General features: G+C 33.7%; 1 protein-coding gene and 1 long non-coding RNA gene across 5 annotated transcripts; both read left to right on the forward strand.

Moving 5' to 3' along the window:
- Nucleotides 1–2,492: 2,492 nt before the first annotated feature.
- LOC117932957 (protein TOPLESS-RELATED PROTEIN 2-like) lies at nt 2,493–15,721 on the forward strand. Of its 4 annotated transcripts, none has more exons than XM_034854283.1 (25): nt 2,493–3,650; nt 4,001–4,180; nt 4,550–4,663; nt 4,840–4,998; nt 5,268–5,445; nt 5,525–5,663; nt 5,775–5,884; nt 6,134–6,272; nt 6,366–6,475; nt 6,796–6,865; nt 6,977–7,050; nt 7,131–7,226; nt 7,549–7,644; nt 8,560–8,687; nt 9,103–9,337; nt 9,449–9,616; nt 10,976–11,083; nt 11,160–11,306; nt 11,639–11,749; nt 11,838–12,020; nt 12,150–12,278; nt 12,791–12,886; nt 13,772–13,957; nt 14,663–14,835; nt 14,935–15,721. In XM_034854283.1, exons 1-25 carry the CDS (start codon nt 3,571–3,573, stop codon nt 15,143–15,145), a joined length of 3,420 nt encoding a protein of 1,139 aa, XP_034710174.1. In that variant the 5' UTR covers nt 2,493–3,570; the 3' UTR covers nt 15,146–15,721. The 4 variants fall into 4 exon arrangements, with proteins under 4 accessions (XP_034710174.1, XP_034710175.1, XP_034710176.1 ...); XM_034854284.1 differs by having other exon boundaries at nt 14,938–15,721; XM_034854285.1 differs by having other exon boundaries at nt 2,494–3,650; nt 5,525–5,651.
- Nucleotides 15,722–16,762: 1,041 nt separating this feature from the next.
- LOC117934042 lies at nt 16,763–21,303 on the forward strand. Its single transcript, XR_004654413.1, has 3 exons — nt 16,763–16,972; nt 20,073–20,171; nt 20,277–21,303. It is a non-coding gene; the product is annotated as an uncharacterized LOC117934042 (long non-coding RNA).
- Nucleotides 21,304–27,255: the final 5,952 nt, after the last annotated feature.

Genomic DNA, 27,255 nt, shown 5'->3' on the forward strand with positions numbered 1-27,255 from the left:
ACTTTCCATTAACTATAATAAAAATATATATTTGATAAAAAATAAACATTTTTTGTTTTTCTATTGTTAAAAGTCGAAAACATGATGTTTTCAATTAAAGTCCCTAGGACTCTCCATGGGGACCTTAACCTAGGGGTGTTGACTGCTCTGCAACAAACTCTAACCTTAGAGGTGTTGACCCAACTAATTGAAACCTCCGAGTGTTGATCACTCCACAACAACCCATCATTAACTTTTGTTTTACAAAATACTAGAAAACAATTTTTAAAAACCGGTCTTAAAAATTATTTTTCAAAATTATGTTAAAAACAGTTATCAAATAAACCATAATATTAATTTTTTTTTTTTTAATGCCGAATGAGGTGAATTGATGGTTGAAATCACTTCTAATGAATAAATAAAATATGAACCTATTTTTTTTTTCTTTTAATGAAAGCTTCAAATAACCTTCATCATATATATATATATATATATATGTATATAACGTTAGTTGGCTATTTATTGAGTGAAAACAACACCATGGTTGTCTATAATGTGATGTTTGATATGGATGATTTTTTTAATTTTTATTTCATAATCATTAGGGTTTTGAATATGTGGTGGCTAACTATTTCATAAAACAAGAAAATAAATGTGTCTAAAAAAGTTTGGTTATGTCTAAATCATATGATATTTTCTTTGATGTAGTTTGTCATTATTGATTCAATTGATGTAGACCCATGATTTTTATAGCTTATGAAATTGATTAAAGAAAATATCTTCATGATTGGATATAATGTTATAAATTTGAATTTATGAAGAAGTGACTCATAAAATTAATTAATGGAAAATAATATTTTAAAAATAAATAAATATGATTTTCTATTTTTCAAGGGCAATTGTCTCTTTAGTAATAATTTATGGAAAGAAATTTGGAAAAACAAATAAATGGGGATTGTGTGATTTAAATCCTATTAAAATGGAAAGAAGATGAGAAGAAGGCAAAAAAAGACAATACGAAATATAAGATTTGTTTGAGAATATTTTTTTAAGAAGTTTAAGATATTTTAAAAAACTGAAATCTTTTGAAAATTTGAAATGTTTTAAACTTGTTTTATATATTTTAAGATGTTTTTATATAAATAAATTTTATATATAGTATTATTTTTAATTATTTTTTATATTTATATAATTATTTTTAAGATAGAATCATAACAAATTAAAAATCAATTGAAAATAATTAAAATATGTTATAAAAACATAAATGATAAGAAATTTAAGATTTGCTTGAGAATATTTTTTAAACAGTTCTAGATATTTTCTAAAATATAATTTTTTTTGAAAACTTGAAATGTTTTTAACTTATTTTTCGTATTTTTAAATATTTTTTATGTAAATAACTTTCACATATATAATATTATTTTCAATTATATTTCATATTTATACAATTATATTTAAAAAAATAATTAAAATATGTTATAAAAAATATTATATTCCATAATAATTCTTAAAAAGGGTTTTGGAAATAATTGACAATTAAACATAAAATTGTAAATGAACAAAGATGGATACAAATAGTATTCATTGGCAATAAATAATGACAAAATGTACTTAATTTTACATAAGAATAAAACCCTATTAGTTTAACAAATATAAAAAAAGAGTGAAGAAAAAAAGGTATTCCACTATTTACTTATTATTTTTTTTTTCAAAAATATACTATTAAAAAATGCTCTTAATTTTATACAAGAAGACGACACAATCAAAGATACCGCAAAACCTTCTTAATTCTAAATAAATTTATATTTTATACAATTTCATGATGATAATGTTTGGTTTTTTTGTAGGCTACTAAAATTTGAGATATTTTGTTTAAAATTTAAAGTTTAAATATTATTTTTATTCAAATTTGAAATAGACTTGTATCTATTAAGATTATTACTAAATTTGTTAATAAAAATAAGAAAAAATGAATGTTAAATTAAGATACAAATAAATGAGACTAATTTTATCTCCTAATAATCTTTTAACATCCAAAATAATCAAGGTTTTATCGTAAATGATTTTAAAATCATTATTTTCAATTCCTATTTTTAAAATTATTGATTTCAAAAATAAAATTTTGTTTCAACGTAAAATATTTTTTAAAATATTGTTTTCAAAATAAATTCTTTAAAAACCACTTTCTTATTAAAAATAGAAAATTATTTTATGTTTTTTTAAAGTAAAGTTTCTAATTGGGTCCAAATAATTTTTTAAAATTAAGCATTTTCTAAGAAAAGAAAAAAAAAAAAGAAGGAAAAAGGGCAAGATGGGAAGAAAAGGGAGAGAGAATAGGGTAGTTGAAAAGAGTGAAGGGGTAAAAGTGGAAAAAAGGAAAAGAATGAAAACAGAAGCACTGAACTGACTGCCGACCTAATGGGCTCATATTCCAAGAAACTACTGTTCATGGACACATCAAAAGCTAGAGAGAGAAAGTAGAGAGAGAGGGAGACGGAGCCAATAGTAAAAAAGCAACAGTATATAGAATAGTCGCTGTGCAGAGATGTAGGGTTTTTTCCCATTTGCTTTCAAATAACATCAGCGCACCCAAGCGGTGGATTTGTAGAGAGAGAAAGGGGGAGAAAAGCAAGGGAAAGCTACCAAAACCACCATCACAAAAACCTAGTCCTAGGGTGTCCTATAAAGAGAGAAAAAGCGAGAATTCATTTATATATATATATGCGTAAGATACAGTGAGAGAAGGATTGGGTGCAGAGGTGAAAGAGAGAGAAAGAGAGAGGGGCAAAGGAAAGCGGTGGAGAGAGCAAAAACCCGGTTGGGAAAAAGGGTTTTTAGAGAGAGGGAACCAGGCAGGAAAAGGGATTTTAGGAAGAGGAGGGAGCCCGGGCCGAGAAGAGGGATTTTAGCGAGCGAGGAGGGGGCCCAGATAGAAAGAAAGGGTTTTTGGAGAGAGAAGGAGGCGACCCAGATTGAAATTCAGGGGCTTTGGAGAGAAAAAGAGGGTTGTTGAGGTGAAAGGGAAAGAGGGGCTGCTGAAAAACCCTAACCCTAGAAATGGAGTTTCGTCAGTAAGGTTTTGTGTTTCTGCTTTTGTTCTCTCAACGTTATAATCTAGTTTGGCTCAAGAGGAAGAACATGAAACCTACATTTATATGGTAAAATTTTATGTTGTGAAATGAAGCCTGGAACTTGCTATATGGTTGTACTCCAGGCTGAAAATTTTTAGGGTTTTAGTTAGGGTTTTCTGTTATCCTGATTTTGGCAAATTAGGGTTTTGCATGATTTCGGTGAAGTGAAGAGCTTTCCTTGTATTGATTTGAAATTTGAACGAGTTATTGAGGGCCGTTCGTATTTATGTGTAAGTTGGTTTATTGAATGCGGTGTTTGACGAATGATTTGAGGCATACACCTGAGAATTTCACTGTATTAATGCCTCCGATATAGAACTGAAGAACTAGGTTTTGGGTGTTTTACATTTCATCACATTCGTGAAGTAGTTCCACCCGAAAGGTTTTTCGGGCCAAATCCAGATTGCTGTGGGTTTAATATCAGATCTTTGAGCTGGAGCGATTAGGGGTACCGGGGACGATGTCGTCGCTGAGTAGGGAACTGGTATTTTTAATATTACAGTTCTTGGACGAGGAGAAGTTCAAGGAAACTGTTCATAAGTAAGTTTGCTGTACGTTGGTTGGATGATTTATCTAATTGTCCGATTGGTTACTGCGATAATTGAGGAAAAGAAATAACAAAGAAAGGCATATATATATGTGTGTGTGTGTGTGTGTATAATCTTCTGCATTTTGGTGGGCTTGATTTGGAAAATTCTGCAAATGAAATATTTGCATTATGTTCAGTTGAGTGGAAGTCCCCTAAATAATTGAAGGCTAAGGTTTGAAATTTCAATTATGTTTCCTTTCCTCTCTTGTCTCGGAGACCAAACGGAGAATTAAGTGATTGAGCTTAGATTAGTAATAACTGCTTTTGATAAGTTTGTATTTTATGATTTCTGAATTTTTAGGTTAGAGCAGGAGTCTGGGTTTTTCTTCAATATGAAACATTTTGAAGATCAAGTTCAGGCAGGTGAATGGGATGAAGTAGAGCGGTATTTATGTGGATTCACAAAGGTCGAAGACAATCGGTATTCAATGAAGATTTTCTTTGAGATTAGGAAGCAAAAGTATTTGGAAGCTCTTGATAGGTGAGTTTTTATTCCATCGCAATAGGTTTTCCATTTATGAACTTCCAGTTGTAATAAGCAAATGTGGTGTTCTAGCTGCCTGCTTTGTGCCAAAACTCTCTTCCAACTGTTATGGTGAGGATGGAGGCCATTTTGTTTGAATTTAAATGCTCAGGCACTTGAGAAATCTATGGGAATACATTGGATATTGTACTTTGAATTGAAAGGAATGATGCCGAGTCATGTTGGTTGGTTATAGCCTTATAGGCTTTGGTGTATTGGTGTATATGCATTGTTTGATTTAGAAATCTGAGTATTTAATTTTTTGTTTTTTGCATTTGTTCATGTGTATGGTATTTGATAATCTGTTGTTTTGATTCTTGTTATCAGGCAGGACCGAGCAAAGGCTGTTGAGATTCTTGTCAAAGACCTTAAGGTTTTTGCATCTTTCAATGAAGAGCTATTTAAGGAAATTACCCAATTGCTTACTCTTGAGAACTTTAGGTATGCAATCTTGGTCCTCCAGGAATTCGTTTGGGTGGTATTATGATTGGTCCTAATATCTTTAGTCACTTTCTCTTGAAAGTTTTTGGTACCTATTTGCGTATTGCCCTTTGTGAATTGTGATAATCTGCATTTAATGTTTTCCTTTTCTTTGGTTGTATTGTGTGCGCCATCAGGCAAAACGAGCAGCTCTCAAAGTACGGGGACACAAAATCAGCTCGTGGTATTATGCTTATAGAACTTAAAAAGCTTATTGAGGCAAATCCACTGTTCCGTGACAAGCTTACTTTTCCAGCTTTCAAAGCTTCACGACTTAGGACCTTGATAAACCAGAGGTGATTCCTATTTACATTCTTCAGATTTTGTCCGTTTAGACCAGTTACACTGCCATCTAACAGAATTCTGGATGCCGATTGTAACTTGTTATATAGTTCTGCATCCCACATTCGCTCACTTCCTCTCTCTTATTCTCTCTTTAGGCTGATTCTTGTAGTCAACTTATAAATACAACTAATACCATGGAATTTTCATGTGTAGCCAATACTAGTTCTTGTTTGATTAAAGTTGTTACTTTTGATGTGATTCCTCTCTTTCAATATTTCAGTCTGAATTGGCAACATCAGCTTTGCAAGAATCCTCGTTCTAACCCTGATATCAAAACACTCTTCACTGATCATGCATGCACTCCTACTAATGGAGCTCGTCCTCCTCCTCCCACAAATAATCCCCTTGTGGGACCCATTCCCAAAGCTGGGGCATTTCCTCCTATTGGTGCCCATAATGTAAGTAATTTACATCTATAAATTTGTAAACAGATCTTGCAGTTCCTGGGAATAATACTTAACTCACCTTGCTATGCAGCCCTTTCAGCCTGTTGTTTCCCCATCTCCTGGTGCTATTGCTGGTTGGATGTCAAGCACCAATCCGTCCTTGCCTCATGCTGCAGTGGCAGCAGGTCCCCCAAGCCTTGTGCAGCCTTCTACTGCAGGTGGGAATGTTGGTAACTATCTACTTCTGGCTCTGGTTTGTAATACTTTTAGATTTCTGCTGAGTTACAAACTTTGGTGAAACTAATTGGTTTTATAATTTTAATTATTTTTTATTCTTACAGCTGCATTCTTAAAACACCAAAGGACCCCTACAGGTGTTACAGGGATGGATTATCAATCTGGTGATTCTGAGCACTTGATGAAGCGAATTCGCACTGGTCAATCTGATGAGGTGGAAATGACCGATTCTTTTTGCAAGCTGCACATTTATATGGGCTAGCTGTTATAAATACTGTTTTGCTTTCATATTGGGTGGTTGTTTTATTATCTCACTTCTTTTCTTTTTTCGACAAAATTTAAATGATACTCTGTTGTTTTGTTGGTATCCCATCTCTAGTGCAGCTCTAAAAATTTCATTTTCTTTATCTTTTTCTTATTGCACTTACAAAACTTAAGAAAATACATAACTATGGTTTTGTAGGTGTCATTTTCTGGTGTGGCTCATGCACCCAATGTCTATTCGCAAGATGATCTTCCAAAATCTGTTGTGCGAACCATTACTCAAGGATCCAATGTCATGAGCATGGACTTTCATCCACAACAACAAACTGTCCTTCTAGGTTGAAACTCGAATGATATTCTGTTCATTATTGCTTTTGATTTTTTTTCCCTCAGTTTTTATAGTTAAAAATTTTGTTGGTCTTTAACTGCAGTTGGGACAAATGTTGGTGACATTAGCCTTTGGGAAGTCGGATCCCGGGAAAGGTTGGCGCATAAACCTTTCAAGGTCTGGGATATCTCAGCCTGTTCGATGCCATTGCAGGTATTTTCATACAAATTCATTGGATATGCTATTAGATTCTACTGTACAAACCTCATATTTTGCCTTCAATATTTAAAATTTCTTTTTAATTGTCCCCTTAGTCCTTACTGGTCACCCTCTTTATGATCCTCCCCCATCTCACTGTTAACTCTTATAATTATGTAGGTTCTAGCTACATCACCTGATTCATTTGGTCTTCTGTCCGAGACTCATTGCTTGATATAAGAATGTAGATTAAGGATAGATAATAGTATTGAAAATCTGTTACTACCTTACTGTAAGCTGATCTTGTCTTTAACTGGTCTTGATTTTATTCTCAGACAGCATTGTTGAAAGATGCCACAATCTCTGTCAATCGATGCGTATGGGGGCCTGATGGACTTATACTTGGTACTTATGAAAAGTTTCTTGTATTATCACTGAGCTTAATTTCATTAGCTTATATGCTTATTCTGTTAGACAATATTTTTTGACTGTTTAGTTACATTTTGCATCTTCTAGGTGTTGCATTTTCCAAACATATTGTTCAGATATACACTTACAATCCGGCTGGAGAACTAAGACAGCATCTAGAAGTGAGTTCTTTGCCATGAATTTTGTCTTCTTCCCTGGCAATGAGATAGGTTTTAGTTACTGACATGATTATATCCTTCAGATTGATGCTCATATTGGTGGTGTTAATGATGTTGCTTTTGCTCATCCCAACAAGCAATTGTGCATTGTCACATGTGGTGATGATAAGACAATAAAGGTATAAACTCTCTTAACTTGATGTACACTGTTGACCCATTCTCTGATAGTTAAGCTTTGGGGGCTATTGGCAGTCCAATGTGGTATTGAAGGTTTGCCTAGAAGTTCCGTTTGAATCTCCTTGCAAACATTCATTTCTTTGCCAGTTGTTAGTTTACTGTCTCCACATGTGGGAGGTGGTCTCACATTCTAGGGGTTGTTAGTTTGATATACACTGTTTGCCTATTCCTTAACAGCTGAAGCTTTTTAATGCTTGTGAGGACTAGATATTATTTTGTGAAAAGGAAAATTGGTTTTTCTCAATGTATTTCCTTCTGCATTAGGTATGGGATGCTCAAACTGGACGCAGGCTGTATACATTTGAAGGCCATGAAGCTCCTGTATATTCAGTCTGCCCTCATTATAAAGAAAATATTCAGGTGAGTTCTCTTTAGAAGTAAATATTAGCTTTATATTTGTTTTTTAGCACATCGATGTGTTAACATTTGATACAAGGGCTAATAGTGCAAGTTTTCAGCTGTTTGATTAGCTACTTATATCGTCATATGCCCTGTTATTTTGTTAATGTGTTCTGCTAGTTTAAATGGTGCTATTTCCAAATGGGTTGGACCCAATTGGTAATTGTTCCCATCCTTTGACGTGAGAGTTCTCTGATTAAAAGGTCACAGGTGAATGGGAAATATTTTATTTTGAGGTGGAAATCATCTTATTAATGCTGCTCAGGTGGGCTTTTTACATCATGCCCAAGTGAAAAGGTCAACATCATCATATTACTGCAAAATTATGAAAGAAAGGCAATATGACCTGTGGACTCAAATATATCTGTCCATGGTTGGTTTGATAGATATCTTCGTTTAATCTTCTGCTTAAATCTAATCTTCTTAATTGCATTGGAAAGGATGGGTGTCTTCTTTATTTTTAGAGAGAAGCTGCTGATCAAAGGGAGGCTTTCTTGATAAACTCAACTCCTTTTGGTCACGTTGTTTTGAATAGCCTAACCTTTGCTCGGGGCTCATATGTATATATATATATATATATATTACCTTCTCTTTCTTGTGATGTGTGGAATTTACTATTTTGAGTCTGTTGGTTGAATGATTCATATGTTTTAAGAACTATGGGGCCTGTAAGATATATCACCTATTAGAATTACAACATTTGTTTTTTTGGTTTCTTGGCTGAGGCTATCTGATCATGTTGATCTTAGCTGTTGAAAATGAGCTGCCATAAAATGTAGCATAATATGGTCTTAGCAAATGGGATATTGCAAAGGGTTATATGGTATTCATCATGTCCAATTTCATTTATCCAACTCACTTTTCCTTTGTCTGCAGTTTATTTTTTCTACTGCCATAGATGGGAAGATTAAAGCTTGGCTATATGATTGCTTGGGATCTAGAGTAGACTATGATGCTCCTGGACATTGGTGTACCATGATGGCCTATAGTGCGGATGGAACAAGGTGAAGCTTTTTAACTCTTCCAGCCCCCAGGGATATTAAATGAATTGATTTATGAAGAAATTTGACATTTGAATTAATTGATTGTATTTCTATGTTTGTACTTTATTATGTGAAAATATCCTACATGTGGTGGCATCGGAATTATTCTGGTACTAGTGATGTATATAATTTGTGGCTTTATCTGTTTCACTCTTTGTATACTGAAATGCCCTGAAGCATCATGTGGCACTGAAAACTATTTGTTACTAATGATTTTATTTGATGGTGTTTTGGGGGGTTATCTACCTAATTGCTTTTGCATATGACATCAGCCATATTAGATGGTCTATCATGCAATTTTTTGTTATTAGTCTTGTATTCTTCTTCTTTTTAGTTTTAATTTATATAGTTATTAGAATCTTGTATTGTTTTCCAGGCTTTTCTCTTGTGGAACAAGTAAAGAAGGTGAATCTCACCTAGTTGAATGGAATGAGAGTGAAGGAGCTATTAAACGGACATATTTAGGTTTTAGGAAACGATCTTTAGGTGTGGTCCAGTTTGACACAACTAGAAACCGGTTCTTAGCTGCTGGTGATGAATTTCAGATTAAGTTCTGGGATATGGATAATACCAACATATTGACAGCTGTGGAGGCAGAAGGCGGGTTGCCTGTTAGTATTTGCTCCTCTCTAGTTATTTATTTTTTTACTATTTGAACTAGGTTTCTTGTCAAAGATTAGAGAAGCCATTGTTTTCTTCTCATGCAATTTTACTCCTTGCAGGCAAGCCCTAGACTGCGATTCAATAAGGAAGGGTCATTGTTGGCGGTCACAACAAGTGAAAATGGAATTAAAATTTTGGCCAACAATGATGGCCTGCGCTTGACAAGGATGTTAGAGAGTAGGCCTATGGAGGGACATCGGGGTCCTTCTGAACCCATCAATTCTAAGGTAATATCTTATAGTTTTTTTTTATAATATCTTGGGACTCAAGAATGAATGCTAACAAGAAAACCACCTAGTCCCTTTTTACATCTAACTTTAACCTGCTTGAAGAAAAATTATGGAAATCCTCATTGCAACACCTGATTGTAACTATTGTGAGTTCAAATTTCATAGTGCTAATTTATAACACTTTCAAAGGAACTTAAGGTAAAAAATGTAAGCTAAAGAAATTTTAAGTATGTGAAATGATCAATAGAATACATGTAGTATTATATGCTGAGAGATTTGTGATGGGCATCTACCGTTGACCCTTTTGACTATTATTATTTTGTAAATTTGTTATCTCTGTTGATTTGTAATTATTTGAGAAACTAGCTTGGTTCTGTGATAGATGATTAGTAATTATCAACTATTGGAATAAAACTATTTTTGTTTCTGCTAAAAAAAAAAAAAAATGGAACAAAACTATGTTATCCATCCCAAATATTACTATATAGTTAATGATTTCTTTTGAACAAGCCTGTTATATTATCAATTATGAGCATTGAGGCCTATCAAAAAAAGAATTTTTTATTTATTTTTTATTTTTTTTATCAATTATTAGCATAGAGATACAAGTATGTATACGTATATCTGTGTTTATATTTGCTTATTTATTCACCATGAAAAGTTAGTAGTGAAAAAAAATATATTTCTCAAACTTAGCAATCCTAGCAGTGAAACTTGTTCAGTCAAATCAATTGGGTGAGCTTTTGTTAAAAATAAAAAAAATCAAATCAAATCAATTGGGTGAGCCAATTATCTTATAATCACGGAAACTAATATTTACAAAGATTTACAAGAATGAGCCATAAAACCAATATGATAGACTAACTTGGAGAAATTGTTGCCCCAGATTTTGACCTTAAGTTATCCTTATGTAGACTATGAGAAGAATTATAGCATTAAAAGTTCAACAAGTTCAGCTTTTGGTTGTGATGGACATCATAAGCTTCTGTGTCCCTTGGAAATATATACATTGAAATAGTAGGTACACTGATATAGATGTACAGAGTCATCTTTTGCCATAGGGAGTTTTATGCTTCCAAGGAATTATTTTTCTTTAACAAAAATATTAATAATTTTGTTAGTTAATAAATTTGGTGACTCCTACAATTAATTAGAGTTGACGGATTTTTCCCTTAATCTTTAAATCCTACTATGACGTCATTTCTTTGATGCATTTTTTATTTTTTATTTTGCTAATATATATATATATATATATATATATATATATATATATATATATATATATATATATATATATTTGTATAGATTTTTTTTAACATCAATCTTGTTTGGCACTATTTCAACTTTTCTTTGTAGCCTCTGATTGTTAATGCACTGGGACCAGCAGCCAATGTTTCTGCTGCAATGTCTCCTAGTCTGGAACGCTCTGATAGGATCCAACCTGCCGTGTCAATTAACAATCTTGTAAGTTCAGTTTTTCAAGTTGCACGTAGTTGTTACTGCCAGCTAGGTTCTGATGTTTATGTTGCATGTTCTGCAGGCTACCATGGATAGCAGTCGGCTTGTTGATGTTAAACCGAAGATTTCAGATGATCTAGAGAAGATTAAGAGCTGGAAGATTCCTGACATTGTGGATCAATCTCAATTGAAGGCTCTACGGTTACCAGATCCAGTGACAACAGGCAAGGTAGGTGGTGCTCAAAGTAATACAAAGGGTTTCTGAACTTATCAACAATGCTTGATCAGGAAAGAGAAGTAATATTTTTTAAAAGAACAAAATTTTCTTATATTGAAAGAGGTTTTTTCCTTTGAGATCACAGATACTATGAATTTTGTTTTTGAATGTATTTTGATTTAATAAAATTTAATCCATTCTTGCCCTGATATTTCCCAAGATAAAGGAAGTTCATGACATCAGTTTGAGACTTCATATCTAGTATGGTTTTGACATGTGTCTTTGCATGTGAATGCATCTTTAACTTGTTGCCTAAAATTGAGGGCGGGAATCATAAATTGTAGGTTGTGAGGCTGATCTACACTAACTCAGGACTAGCTCTATTAGCCCTTATCTCCAATGCTGTTCACAAACTTTGGAAATGGCAGCGTTCCGAAAGGAATCCGCTGGGAAAGGTTTGCGTTTTGTTGTTTCATTTGCTCTTCTTCCTCCTCTCACTTTTGCTGTTCTATTTTTAACGGGTTTCTACTGCATAATTTTCAGTCTACTGCATATGTTGTGCCACAATTGTGGCAACCTGCCAATGGAACTCTCATGACCAATGACACAGGCGACAATAACCCAACTGAAGAGTCAGCTGCATGCATTGCTTTATCAAAAAATGATTCCTATGTCATGTCTGCATCTGGTGGGAAGGTGTCTTTGTTCAACATGATGACATTTAAGGTCTGTTGTCTTCCTGCTTCTCTGGAGTTCATTTCTTTTCTTCACCAGAATTCACTCTAGCCATTTGGTATGCGCATAATTATTTAAGCTTTTCCGTATAACTCAATTAGCATGCTCACTGCTTCTCAGGTCATGACGACATTCATGTCACCACCTCCTGCAGCCACTTTTTTGGCTTTCCATCCTCAAGATAATAATATCATTGCCATAGGAATGGAGGATTCTACAATTCAAATATATAATGTCAGAGTTGATGAGGTGAAGCATTGTTTTTGTTGATTAATTTTTCCTGTGTTTTTAATTGTTAAAGTCAAATTCTATCTTCAAGTGGAATGATGATGTCTTGCATATGCTTTTTGCATCAGCTCATGCTCATTCTTTATAATCATGTATTGGTTATGTGAAGTTTCTGAAGTTTGAAGATAATCAGTTTTAATTTAGAATTGTTTAACATTATAGTGTTTTCCTATTGCCATTGCAGACTATAAATTATTTTGGAATGTCAAGAGTATTTATCTATTTGGATCAATCTGATCTTTATTTTTATTTATTTTTTCTTTTGAATATGAGAAAATCTTGATCATTTGAACAAATATTGGTCAATAAGAATAGGGCTGCACCGGTGGTTGTCACTCATTTCAGGCACTCTATGAGAACTCTTAAAGTTCTTTAAGCACTTTACACTACCTATTAGTTAGTGATTTTAAAGTTTTTGTATAATTTGCTCAGTTCTGAAAACGCACTGAACTTTCTTTGGATCATGTTGGCAGGTCAAAACAAAACTCAAGGGTCACCAGAAACGAGTAACCGGACTTGCGTTTTCCCAAATTCTTAATTGCCTGGTATCTTCTGGGGCTGATGCCCAGGTCAGTAGCTAATATATATTTGAGTATGATTATATTTTTGTAAGTCCTCGCCCTTGCCATCAGCCATAAGGAAGTGCTGTAAATATTATATACAACTTAATGCTCTGACTCTGTTTACTTAGAGAGAATACCTTCCCCTGGTGTGGGCATCAAGCATCTGAAAAATTTTATGTACTGCTTTCATATTTATACCTCTCCTGGCTTGTCTATAGATGGAAATCTAGATGCATAGGTAGTATCTGGACAATTATGAGAAAGACTGATTATTTTTCCCACAAGCCTATGGCTGAACCCTTAAGTGCTGCATCAACAAGGGTTGGGAAATTTAAAGAATTTTGTTCTAACCCTTGCAGTATCTTGAGGTGCCCCTCCTTGAGCCTTGCCCTGATTTGAACCTTAAAGCCATCAAATTCTATCATTGATGAGCCATGGAGGCTCAATTAAACTATCAAATGGATCACTGATATCATTCTTGGGCTGAAATTTGTTCTTATGATTCCAAGATTACCTTAGTTGTGTTTTCTCTTGTTGAACATGGTTGCATGTCACACATGCTTTTATGGCATAAAAAGTGGTTCATACTAATGTGCCTGTGTTTTTTGCTTACAATGTAATTGAGAGTAGACATTCACAAAACTAAACAAGTGATGACACTGGCAGCAAGAGGTGTGTGTTAAGGTGCTGAAGGCCTAGTATGATATCGGTGAAGTGTGTTGCACACTTGAATTGAAACATGGTGGTGGTTAGTGGATCTGGATCATTGATAAAAAAATAGTGGAGATGAGACACTGGCATTTTTATTATTTGCCTAAGCAATTAGTCAATTTCCAGGAATTAATTTTTAGCTGTATAATACTTATTTTGATTTGATGAATTGGGTTGCAGTTGTGTGTGTGGAGCATTGATGGATGGGAAAAAAGGAAATCGAGGTTTATACAAGCTCCAGCAGGTCGCTCGTCCCCGTTGGTTGGAGACACTAAAGTCCAGTTTCATAATGATCAAGCTCATCTGTTGGTTGTTCATGAAAGCCAGATTGCTGTGTATGATAGCAAGCTTGAATGCGTGCGATCGGTAAGCTTTTAAACTCAAGAATCATAGTATGTCATTAACTTTTGTGTGTTTAATGACCAACTTTTGTGTGTGAGATAAATTGTACACCACATAAATGAAACCACAAAGCGTGTGGAATGAAAGGGATAGACCACAGAGCCTTGTAAAAATGGAACCCTAGCTAGTTAAAAAACTCTACTTGATAATATACTTTAAGAAGTCTACAAAATAGCTAATTGATAATCATTATTAGATTTATTGTTATCAGATGATTATTATAATTCTGAGGGTCCAATTTTCAAAAAGAGGGAAAGATCTATTAAAAAAAGTGCATTACAGGTTTAATTTGGTAATTGAAGGTATATTAACATGAAGATACGATGTAAACCAGCTAAAAATACTACTAGGAACATGAAATTTTAGATGAATATTATGTTCAATGTGTCTCCAACAAATAACATTATCAAATCCAAATTTCAAAACTCAGTTTCTCGCATCTCTTGTGAGTGTGATATTTACTTGGGAAATAAAGAATGTATGCCAACATTAGAAGTTCAGGTTACTGATAAAGGTTGTGCAAAGTGAAGTGGCAGTTCTGAACAAATTTTGGATACTGGCCAATGGGTAGATATGGTCTACACATGACACATAGATAATGTTTCTTCTCTTTTCATTGGAGTCCTTTTTTGAACTTCAATCTTACTGATTTCCTAATCAATGTTGCAGTGGTCTCCGAAAGACTCACTTCCAGCTCCCATTTCAAGTGCAATATACTCCTGTGACAGTATGCTGGTTTATGCTGGTTTTGGTGATGGGGCTGTTGGAGTTTTTGATGCAGACAGCTTAAGGCTTCGCTGCAGAATAGCACCTTCTGCTTACATACCTTCTCCTGCACTCAGGTACTCCAACTTCACTATTTCCAGAACTACTTCATAACTCCCAACTCCCATTTATCGGTTGGTTTTGGTACCTCTACTAATGGTTCTGATCTTCTGCAGCAGTGGGGTCTATCCTCTTGTTATAGCGGCTCATCCATCAGAGCCCAACCAAATTGCCCTGGGCATGAGCGATGGAGCTGTGCATGTGGTTGAGCCAACTGATGCAGAACCAAAATGGGGTGGCCAACCCCCTCAAGATAATGGGTCCCTCCCCTCTAACTCATCAAACCCAGCTCTCAGTGGTCAACCAACCGAACTCCCACCTAGGTGATGGTGGCACTAGATGCGAGGCTGCACTAAGGCATATATAGAGAGAAACCGTGGCACCCTCCTTCTATGAGTTTTAGCGATTACCCTTAATTCGTTTTTTGCACTAATCCATTGCTTCAAAGCTCAGCCCCTTACCTTTACCGTTATTTATATTCATTGTACATCGTTTTTCTTTTCTTTTTTTCTTTTACCATCCTTCAATCATTTTGCTATATAAGTATAAAGTTTTTAAGGAAGAAAAATTGTATATTGCTGCAGTTTCGGCAAATGTTTAAAGACATATGAAAGTACTCTTTTCTACAAGGGTCTATTGATATTGTTTGACTACTACTACTACTACTACTACCACCACCACCACCACCACCACCACCACCATTCCTTCTGATATGTGCCCAGAATTTATGTTTAACTGAAAGAATGCAGTGATTCTGCAGATGAGCTTCTGGGACACTTCTATTGATGGGGTTAGAGTTTTATAGTCGAAAACTTTCATAATATTGTCAAGTTTGATTTGGAATTGGTGATTGAAATTGTAGTTTTGAAAGCACTGGTGAATAATATAGCCTGATGTTGAGGTCATGGAGAGTGGAAAATGATTGAACTGAGTATGCGACAGGTTATTTGGCTCAGAAGTGGTGAGGCCTCAGAAAATGAGGTATGGCCTGGCTTGCTTCGTGGACAGTTGGCCTTAGACACTGATATGAGACTGGCAGTGGGACTACATGTCTCTTTGTAGGAGTGGATTGAATGAAACGACCCCTTCATGGGGTTGGTGGCTGGGTTAAATGTCTCTGATGTGGGTAGAGATTTGAGAAAGGAAAAGGATGGGTGGTATGCTTCTTTGAAGGCTATGAATCAAGATATATTTTCCCTATAAATCAAACAAACAAACACAGTGTTCAATTCATATTCATTCCATTTGTTCAATCAATCTATTAACCTTTTCGTATTCACAAAATTAAAAAGACCCTAAAATAAATTAATTTCCTTCTCACTCAAACAGGGTGTCTCTTCGTTCCTACTTTTTCAATGGTGATTGTCATGGGTTGACGTTTCCAATCCCCTTCGACTCTTTATTTACTTATATATTTACCTTATATTGATTAACTGATTACATGTTGACTTTCATTTATCTCCATGACGATTGATATTGGGAAAATATTAAAGATTGTATTATTTTCGTTATTAGAATTGTATTGGATTAAATATTATAAATACTCTGCAAACTTCACAAATTTTATTCTTTAGTTAATTTTTGAAAACACTTTTCAAAAACATAATTTTTGAGAATAATTTTTTTTTTTTTTTGATGTTTTTAGAAAATATATTTGAAAATTTGAAATATTTTCAACCTAAACATGTTTTTAAATACTTCTTAAAATTATTTTTATCTATTATTTTTTATATTTGTATAATTATTTTTAAAATGTTTTTACTATTTTAGAAAACAAATAAAAGCAATTAAAATATAATATTATATAAAATAATATTATATACTATTATATTTAATTTATTATTTTATTTGTGAGAAGTGATCTAATATTATTAAAAAAAAAAAAACACTGAAAGAAAAAAGAGAAAATGGAAGAAAATAAGGAAAAAAGTGAGTATTAGGAAAATGATATTCGAGGTTTTGACGAGGTGGGATTTATTTTTACCCGGGAATTATTTTGTTCTGATTTTGAACAAATTTTCTAATAATTTATAGGCATTTTCTTCCTTCTCTAAATTAGTTGATTTCACAAACCCTAGATTTCAAAATTCAGATGGGAAATATTGAAGAAAGATGATTCTCGTCTATCAGGCGGTGGAGCAATGCATTTGAAGGGTACATATCTATGCTTTCATTTCTTGATTTTTATTTTTATTTTTATTATTTATTTTTTGAATATAATCTTTATTATTTTTCAATCCTCTGATCAGTTGGCTGCTGCTTCTATTGTTATGATTCTGTTGGGGTTTTAGTGGATTTTTTTCCTTTATTTTGTGTGTGGGTGTGTGTGTGTGTTTTTTTTTTAAAAAAATTTATTATCATTGAATTTTTTATTTTTATTATTTTTCATTTGTTTTCAATTTTGTTTGGTTGCCGAGAAATATAAAAGGAAGTTGGAAGCTGGAAGTTGATGTTGATTAATGGGCTGTGATGGGTTGAGACATTATCAACATGGTTAAAAATTTTAAATTCCTGTATGTCGTTTTCTTGATTTATAGCTTTTAGTTGCTACCGATGGTACTGAAATATTTTGGAACTCATTGTAATTTCCGGTTCCAACGAGACATTAATGAAACGTGTTGCAATACATTTGAAGGACTCTTACAATTCTTGACTACATTCAATGACTGTAAGTTCATGTTTTATCATCTGCTTAGAATATGAAATGTGAATTAAATTTATCATCTGTAAGTTCATGTTTTCCACATTATACATTTTTCCAAATAGAGTTCAGTTGTTAATTTGTTGGGTCACTCTTTCCTTATTGCAAACTTAATGAATCTCTGTTCTGATTAGAAAGATCGCTTTGTTGACAAGTGTAGAATGAAGTTTGGATTAACGTCTACATTTGAACGAGTATGTGTCATGATTTAGTACCTTACAAATTCAGGTGTTCACATGTTTGTGTTTGCTGGTGTTTATGCACAAGAAAAAGCTATGGTACTGAATCGGTACTGTGCCAGAGTTTTAATATTAGCGATTGATTTTTGATGTATAATTTGAGTTGTTGATGATAAAAGGAAGCATTGTTTGAGTTTTACTAATGACACTAAAATTCTAAAGAAATATTTTGAAATATCCAATCTATTAATGATCAAATCGAGGTGTTTTAATGATCAAATCAATGTTCTATATACCTATATTACATTGTATTCTATTATTGAACAAATTTTTGAAGGATTATTTTGAATTATTTAACTTCTTAAATGATTGAATAAAAAGTCATCCATATTAATGATATTTACATGCATTATATTATACTTTATTAAGAAAAAAAAATCTAAAACATGTTTTGAATTACTTATCTTATTATCTATTTATCAAAACTAAAAAAATTTAAGAATAATTTTGAAGCATTGAATTCTCAAATCTGGACTATTTATTTTAGCAGATATCAATCATGTTTAGATTAGAACCATCCTTCAATACATATTTTTCCTATATTTTTTGCCAGTATATTAAAAAATGCCGCCAACCCCATTTCTCCTATAAATACCCTCTTAACTAGTTGAAACATACAAGAAAAATGTGATATATAAATGTTTTTCTTTTTTATTCTTAGAAGAATTCTTTTATTTCATTTAAAAAAAATTTCTTTGTTTTCTAGATTGTGAAATAATTGAGAGGAGTTGAGACATTTAGTTTTTGATGGATATATGCTTGGCATGGGAGCTTTTAGCACGATCTATTACGGTATTACCAAGGTGAAAGCATTTTTATATACATTTCAACTAATAATTTTATTCTTTGTGATAAAATGTATTTTCTAAAATCTTATATTAGCATTCAATTTCTCCCTGATTTTCATCAACTGGTTGAATATGGAGTATGATGCGTGATTGAGGTGAATGTATGGTCCCCTTATGTATATTTTGGTCAGTCTGGAAGGAAAAAAATTTGTTAGCATTTGGTAATGAGGAGTTTTCACTCCAAAGATTGAAAAATTCTTTTGTATGTAATCTTTGGTCCTGGGTTAGGGTGTCTATAGTTTTGAGCCCATCTTCTCTTGTAAGTTTCTTTGATTGGTTAGGCTCTAAGTAAGGGCAGGTGATGTTTTTTGTTTCTATCCCTTTCCCTTCGGTTTGAGCCTTTGGGCTTCTTTTGTATACTCCCTGTATACTCTAAGGGCACTGCTTTTAGTGCTTCCTCTTTTTGTTTTATATACATCTTTTTATCTATAAAAAAAAAAAATTATATTCATTTTTTTATCTTCTTTATATAATTTCATATTGGATTGTTGTATTGGTTTTAATATTTTCTAGAATTTTGCATTCCTATTGATTCATTGTCAATTTTCATTCTTTAGTTTTATCTTGAAAGGGAGCCATCAGTTATTAAGGTGAATATGTTTCATTTTACACGTAATAAATAAATTTTATTCCTTGTTCTCTCATATCATATACTTTTTTAAACTATATAACATTAAATTATTGTTTTAGTTCTAATATCTTTGAAGATAGTGAATCATTCAATTCGTCTCCAATTTTTGTCCTCTATTTTATCTTAAAAGACATTATCCATCATTAAGATGTATTTCAACATATGCTAATTCCAATTGATAAATTTTGTTCTTTGTTCCCTTTTGCTTTTTATAGAATTTATCATATTTATTTACTAGCATATAAATACTTGCTATTAATCTTCTGCATTTTTAGTTGGTTCCAATTTTCAGATTATTTAATAAAATTATTGCAGCATTTGACTCCACTTTAGTTTTGATCTAGTAGTTTGTCTTAAAAGGGCAAGGATGTGTTGTCATGCCAAATGTATTTTGATGGATGCTATCCTTTCTCCTCTTGTATTTCTTATCATATTTATTATGTTATATTGATTTATTAGTTCTAATGCTTTATAAAATCTTGCATTAGTGTATCTACTTACCATTGAAAAATTTGATTTTCTTTTTTCTCAATAACCAAACAAGGACCCAACTGTTCTAGGAGGCCAGTATGAAAAATTTATTACTTGTTTTCAGGTTTTTTTGGCTGCATATGTTTGCTTAACTTATGCTTTTCAATGCATGTTAGATTCCTTTTTTTCTTTTTGTTTGGTGGAATTGCTCTCTTTTTAGCTATGATTTATCATTTTAGGTTCTTTTTTCTTCAGGTTTCATAAGGCTATAAAGCTTAAATGATGCTTCTATTGTACTAAGTTATTGGATTATATTTCAGTTAAGAATTAAATCCTATATTGGCATATACTGTGCTGTTTTCAGGGAAGTGGATTCTATGGATTAGAAGATAGTATATTGATGCATTATACATGTTTGTTGATTTGCTACTGATGTTTTGTGCTTCAAGTTGTGATCACCTAGGTAAGGTGAACTCAATATTTTTTATGTATAATGCTGTAAAGTGCAACTTGGACTTGTTTAGTTCAAATCTCCATTTTTATCTCAATATTTTGTTTGTCACAACAGTTTGTCATGTGTAGTTCTGAAAAGCCTTATCTTCATCACTCGGATTGGTTTCATCTCCTTGTCCCTTACATTGGGATCCAAATTGTTGATATATGCCAGCAAATGGCATGTGGAAGGGGCAAGCTGAGGTGAAAGTTAAGGTAAACTGATAGTTGGTTTGATCACCTATTTGCAAGATCATGTATGGTCAGTTTTCTTGCGCTAGTCCCATATGCATTTTTAATCATAAATTTATGATCAACTATATGTCTCTAAATTTCATGGAATTTAGTTAATCTTTGCAGGCTTTTGAATGAGTTTGTTAAGTGCTAAGTTGAAGTTGTAGCTGTTGCTTATATTAATCATATTGCTTGTCACGTAGTAAAGTTTTGCCTGCTCCCATAAATATTTGGTTTCTGTAAAATTTCCAAGTGAAATCAGTTGTTAAATGTTCTGTTTTGCACCCTTGGTTGCCATGGTTTAGCTTCATTTGTCCAATCACATATGCCCATTGAGCAGCTTCTTCCTGCCTTGTAGCAGTATGAGCATGTTCACCTTAGCTTGGTTTTCAAATAGTTATAAACCCTACAGTTACCTATGTTTGGGCGTTTCATGTTGTTTGTCGAATATGTTTACTACATACTTCAGGACAATGCTCCTTTCTCACATCTATTAGCATCAAACCACAGCCATTTCTTTGGGAGTTATGTCAGGAATTTTGTCTATAGATGATTTCCAAGAACATGATGCTATAATTGGATTACTGCCATTGAAAATGTTTGTTTTGATGTTTTAGATTTGTGAGATGATGACTGCAAGTGGTCCAAATATGAACAGACTCTTTTTGGAAATTGTGTGAAATTGACAAGCATATTTGTGTGGTAGCTATTGGAAATATATATTATATATCTAAACTTTCTTTAATTTGCATAAATTTGGAAATTCATGAATAGACTCAATACGATATCCCATAAATGGCTCTTTGTCAATCCAACCGCTCAAACTTTACCTAGGATTTATGTTTTTAGTGTTTAAACTGTTGCGGCATTTGTGGAAGCCTAAATATGATTGATGTATCTTCACTGTATTATCACATACCTTCAACAAAGTTTCAAGGTTTAGATCTATATCTCAGTTGCATAGGCCTTCAATGATATAAATTAACAAGCAGTCCATAATCAGTCCTAGTGCCCATTTTGTTGAATATTTGATCTTAGATACTTCCAAGCCCTACATTTTTCATAAATATTTTGCAAATGACAAAGTAGAGAACTTCCAACATTACTAACAATATTGTATAGTAGCTTACATGAATACAATTAAAGCTTTGATGCTAGCCTATTAGGATGAAGTTTGGGCGGGTTGATTGGCAGGAAATCATTGTTGAGATAGTATTTCTACAGGTTTTAAATTTGTGCAAGTCATAAAGTTCAAAATAAGTATTTCTTTTGACTTCTCAAGAAATATCAATTATTTTTTGACAATAATTAGCGAAAATAAGCTCTTTCATATTTGGACGCCTTGTACATGTAAAGGATTTCAGAGAAAAAAAATCATCATAAACATTTTGAAACATTCCAACTGATTATCATTACCTTGAAATGTTAGCAATACTGGTGAGATAATTTTGGCATGTACTTTCCTGCAATCATCTATTGTTGTTTAATTATGTGAATATAAGATCCCAAAAGTTGGTACTCACTATGAAGTGTTGTTGGTAGCAATGAATGCATTTAGCCTAATCTATGGTAGACAACACGCAAGTCCCAAAGCTAGGGTAGGCTATGTAAAAGGCCAAGCTATATGATGTAGCATGTATTGCCTGCGCTGCTTGAGTTCATGGAAACATCAAGAAGTTATGTTGATGCATTTTTCATGGCAGATGACTTGCTATTCTCTTGCTTGAAGTATGAGTGCTTGAAGTATGCTCATTTAAAAAAGATAACTTAATCTTATTATCTTTAATGTTTTAGAGTTTGACTTCTACTTGCTTAGAGCAAGTGCTTGCTTTCATAGTCACAACACATCATTTTTATACAGGTATTGAAGCCTGCTATTATTTCCATTTTTATCTTGATATTTCATTTGTAATGACAATTGTAGTGCATAGTTTTTAATAGTTTACCTCAACTACTTGTGGGTTGGTTCAAGGAGATTGTAATGACAATTATGAGTTAAGGAAATTAAATTGTTTGAACCTTTGTGTGTTTAATTTCATGCTCATTTGAGGGTTAAGAGGGTGTGGGAGCCTTGTAGTTAAACTATGACCCGTGCCCTTAGCCAACATCACTCATTTTTCCAAATCCTTGCTTTTCAATTCTTCTTGTTTTTGGAGTCATGGATTGTCCTAAAAATCTGAATCTAATGGGATCATTCTTGGTCCTCATGAACCTCTTAATATACTCACTTGAGGGTTCAAATGTTGGAATGTCCATGCAAATTAAATTAGGCTAATGTTTAAGCCTACATCTTTTTCTCATAACCTTTGATTTAACTCTTTTCTCTTCATTTTACAATCTTTGAAATTCTATTCAAAACTGTATTTCATGGGACACATGCTTAGCCTTTTGAGCTCTTTTCCATACTCATTTGAGGCTTGGGAATTTCTTGCTAATAAAATTAGGCCAAGATCTTGGCATATTGGTTTGCTAATTTACTCACTAACACTAGCTCACATGTATGCTTATCTAAGTTTTCTCCTATTATGATTGATGTTATCTCCTTATGCTTAGTTTGATTAACTTCATTTGTGTAAATTATATCACATCCTATATCTTGCTCTGAAGATTATTTGATGTATGATATGGGTTTCTAGTCATTGATTAAATAATTTCTTATGCATGTTTAAAATTTCTCTTTGAATGCTTGAAATAATGCTTTGTTTTGCATGTTCCTAATGTTCCATTAAATCTAATTTGCTGGGGGGTTCTTGGTAGACTTTTAAATGTTGTTTTAGGTTGTATATATGTTAAATAATGTAGAGAATTCACACTTTGATAGTATAACTCCTTGTAATTTTGTAAATTGGTTCATTCTTCCATTTGTTCATTAGCTGTCCTGTTCGTATCATGTAAAGTTTTTGTAAATCTATACTGTTTGGTTTGTTTTTAATTATTTTTTAGGCTTGTAATGTGTTCTAAACATATTAAATATGGTAGATAATTTTTTCCTTGTTGAAAAATCCACTTCTAAACTTGTTGAATAATTCTATTTTTCCAAGTGCATGTTTGCTGCCTTGTTTTTGCATCATGAGAAGTTTTGGTGAATTGGTCCCATATGATTTGATTTTAATTATTTTTTAGGTTAAGATTATGTTCTATATGTCTTAAATATCCTAGGGAACTTTTGCCTTTTGTAAAACTTCATCTCTAAGCTTTTGGAATAAATTAAACTTTTGCATGTTGTTCTGTTTTTGGTGCCATAAAATGTTTTTTCAAATCTAGACTATTTGGTGTATATTTGAGCATTTTTGACTCTTGAAATGTTTTCTACACATTAAATATGCTACAAAATTTTTTTCTTGATGTATACTCCACTTCCATCCTTGTTAAATAAATCAATCTTTCACACGCTCATGTTGTCCCACTTTGTATCTCTTATGAGCCTAGTTGAATCAGTCTCATTTGGTATGCTTTTGATTGCTCTCAACTCTTGTTCTATGTTGTATGCATCTTGTAAAAGTTGAATAAGTATTCCCTTGGTGATTGATCCCTTGCTAACCTTATTGAATAAATTTATTTCTTATATGCTTGTATGCTGACTAGGTTGTGAGTCATGAAATGTTTCTTCTTATGTATATTATTTGGTGTGTTTTAGTCTATGTTTGGGTCTTAATACATGTAGTTATCTTATACATATTAGAAGATCTTTGTTTTGTTGATAAATATTTTCCTAACCTTCTCAATTAATTCATTGTTTTCTTGCACATAGTTGTTGTCTCGTTTTAGCGCTCTTGAGGCAAGTCTTGTATATTTTGTGGGTTAACCGCTTTGTTGAGCCTGTTTATCACTGTTATCTCTTTTGTTTTCCTTACTTTGTTACACCTTGATCTTCTATTGTGCATAACTTATGTATTCACTATCACTTACGTTTCTTTTGTCACTATGCCTTGTTTATGTTTACTTGCACCTTTTTTTCCTAGTGTCCATGATCAACTAGTTAATTGTTTTTGTTTTCTCCACTTGTTTAGTAGAGACCTTTTTAGGGCTTAGAAGGGTGTTATCTTATGGTAACTCCCAATAAGTAACTTGACTCTTAGTGATGTAGGACAACCCTAGGATGGTTGCCTACACTCAAGGGTAGGTGGGCTAGGGTTTTATTTTTAGGGTGTAAGGAGAGGAACAACGAATAAACTTTATGGTAGAGAAAATTATAAGATAAGAAATAGAGAGAAAGAAGAAACAATGAAGAAAAGATGGAAAACCTTAGAGTCTCACTAAGGCCTTCTAGGAGTCTCATCTAGAAGAAAAATCAATGGAGTCTCACTATTGAGGGTTGCAACCTTGCAATAAAAGAAAGTATAATATTATTCATCGAATTCATTCATTTGATTTACATTGATTAGCCTATTTATAGGTTTCTCTAAGAAATCCAAAGTCTACTAGGACTCTAATAACCTATTATGATTCTAATTCTAATTATAACATCCAAAGTTTACTAGGACTTTAATAACCTATTATGACTCAAATTCTAATTATATTATAACTCAACTAGCTAATCCTAATTAGACTCCAACAAATATTAATCATAATTTAATTCCAAGTAATATTAATCCTACTTTAATTACAACTAATACTAATTCCCTTTTTTGATATATATCTTGAATATTCATCCTCATCACTTAGACTCGATTTTTCATAGATATGCCTTTCTTTTGAAAAGGAGTCATACTAGGTCTTTTATTTATTTATGTTAGATAGTGTATGGTTATTTCAGTTATTTACTTTTCTTTTTTTTTTATTGTATTGTGGGTCCCACTAGCATGTATATATATACCCAAGTCCAATGTGTATTATTAATAGTTTTTAATAACAAAAATTAGTGATTCTCCATTTTCTCTCTTTTCACATGGTATCAGAGCTTAGGGAGAAAAAAAAAAAAAATCCGTGAATCAATTCTGGGAAACCTTTTAGTGACCGTGTTTTATTCCGGTTACCTTCCCCATCTCCTAAAGCTTTCCGATCAACTGTATCGCCGTTAGAAAACCCTCACCGTCAGCGACTTTTTCGGCGAAGTCCTTTTCCGACACCGACCATACCATCAAGTGCGCGAGGAGATCTTCAAGTTTTGTCAAGGCACCGGAGGGAGAATCTCAGTCACGCGCTGGCCACGCGCGTTTCTTCTCCGGCGGCCTGAAACTCACACGCTGGTGCATGAGGGCGCGTGGATCACTTTCCGGCAACGCGCTTCCACCTCCAGCCTCGCCTGACGCCGTCTAGCCACTCTCCATCTGTGCTTGTGCCATCTAAGCCCTGCAAGTGCATTTTTTTGGGTTTTTGTCTTCGCCGGCCCTCTAAACAGCCTTTCTGGCGACCTCCGGTGACTTCCTCTCCACCCCGAGCCCTGCACATGTCTTAGGAAGTGTTCTTCTACCCTTCCAGTAGTGCCACATTTGTTTTTCTTTACTATTTGGTCTCTCACAGCCGTGGATCCTCGATTTTTCTTCTTTCAGCCGCAATCTGAAGCCGTATTAGGGCTCTCTTCGATCCAAACATATTTCGTTCTCCAGATAAGTAAATATGGCTTCTAAAAGTTCCATTTTTTCCTTTGTTATATCTGGATCTCCTATGATTACTTCGGAGAAATTGGTTGGTAGTGAAAATTATTTGTCTTGGTCTGCCTCTGTGGAGCTTTGGTTTATGGGTCAAGGTTATAAGGATCACCTTGTTACGCAGGAGGCGGATATCCTTGAGGTTCACAGAGTACAATGGAGGAAGATAGATGCACAGTTATGTAGTGTCTTATGGCAATCAGTTGATCCTAAGATTTTGCTTCATCTTCGGGCCTACAAAACATGCTTTAAATTTTGGAATCAGGTGAAAGGGCTATACACGAATGATATCCAACGTCTTTATAAGGTGGCTTCTTCTATTGTCAATGTCAGACAATAATACATGAATTTATCTACTTATATTGGCCAGATTGCCTCTCTTAAGGAGGAATTCTTGATCGTGATGCCTCTTACTACTGATGTTGGGGATCAACGAACACAAATTGACAAGTTCTTCATGGTTCTTACGCTTATTGGTCTCCGTCCAGATCTTGAGACCGTCCGCGATCAGATTCTTGGCAGTTCTTCCATTCCATCCTTGGATGATGTGTTTGCTCGCCTCATTCGTATCTCCTCCATTCAGACTTTGCCATCTGATAACACTTCAGATTCTTCTGTGTTAGTTTCTCAAACTAACTCTTAAGGAGGACGCAGTGGTAACCGAGGTAGAGGCTAACGTCCTCATTGCACCTATTGCAATAAGCGCGTGAGGTTTAGGCCGTCAGAGAAGAAACGCGTGTGGCCGGCGAGTGACTGAGATTCTCCTTTCGGTGCTTTGACAAAACTTGAAGATCTCCTCCTTGCGTACCTGATGGTATGGTCGGTGTCGGAAAAGGACTTCGTCGGAAAAATTCGCCGGCGGTGAGGGTTTTCTGACAGCGATACGGTTGACCGGAAAGCTTTAGGAGATGGGGAAGGTGACCGGAATGAAACATGGTCACTGAAAGGTTTCCCAAAATTGATTCACGGATAAATCAGAAATAATTAGGTTTTTTTTTTTTTTTTTTTTCTCCCTAGGCTCTGATACTAGATATGTGATCAGAAATGCCAGAATCTAGAATCCAAGGTCCAAGAGAAGATGTGTGGGTAAGACAATCTGAAGCATTACCAGTCTAGGCAACAAAAGTAACAAAAGCTGACTTGGTGGCCTGATAGCGGAGATAGTCATCATACTCACTGTCAGTGAGGGAAATACCCTGAGATGTGGAGGAGCTCGGAGGCTGAGGCGGC

This window comes from Vitis riparia, chromosome 16 (genome assembly GCF_004353265.1).
Source record: "Vitis riparia cultivar Riparia Gloire de Montpellier isolate 1030 chromosome 16, EGFV_Vit.rip_1.0, whole genome shotgun sequence".
In the NCBI taxonomy this organism is placed as follows: domain Eukaryota; kingdom Viridiplantae; phylum Streptophyta; class Magnoliopsida; order Vitales; family Vitaceae; genus Vitis; species Vitis riparia.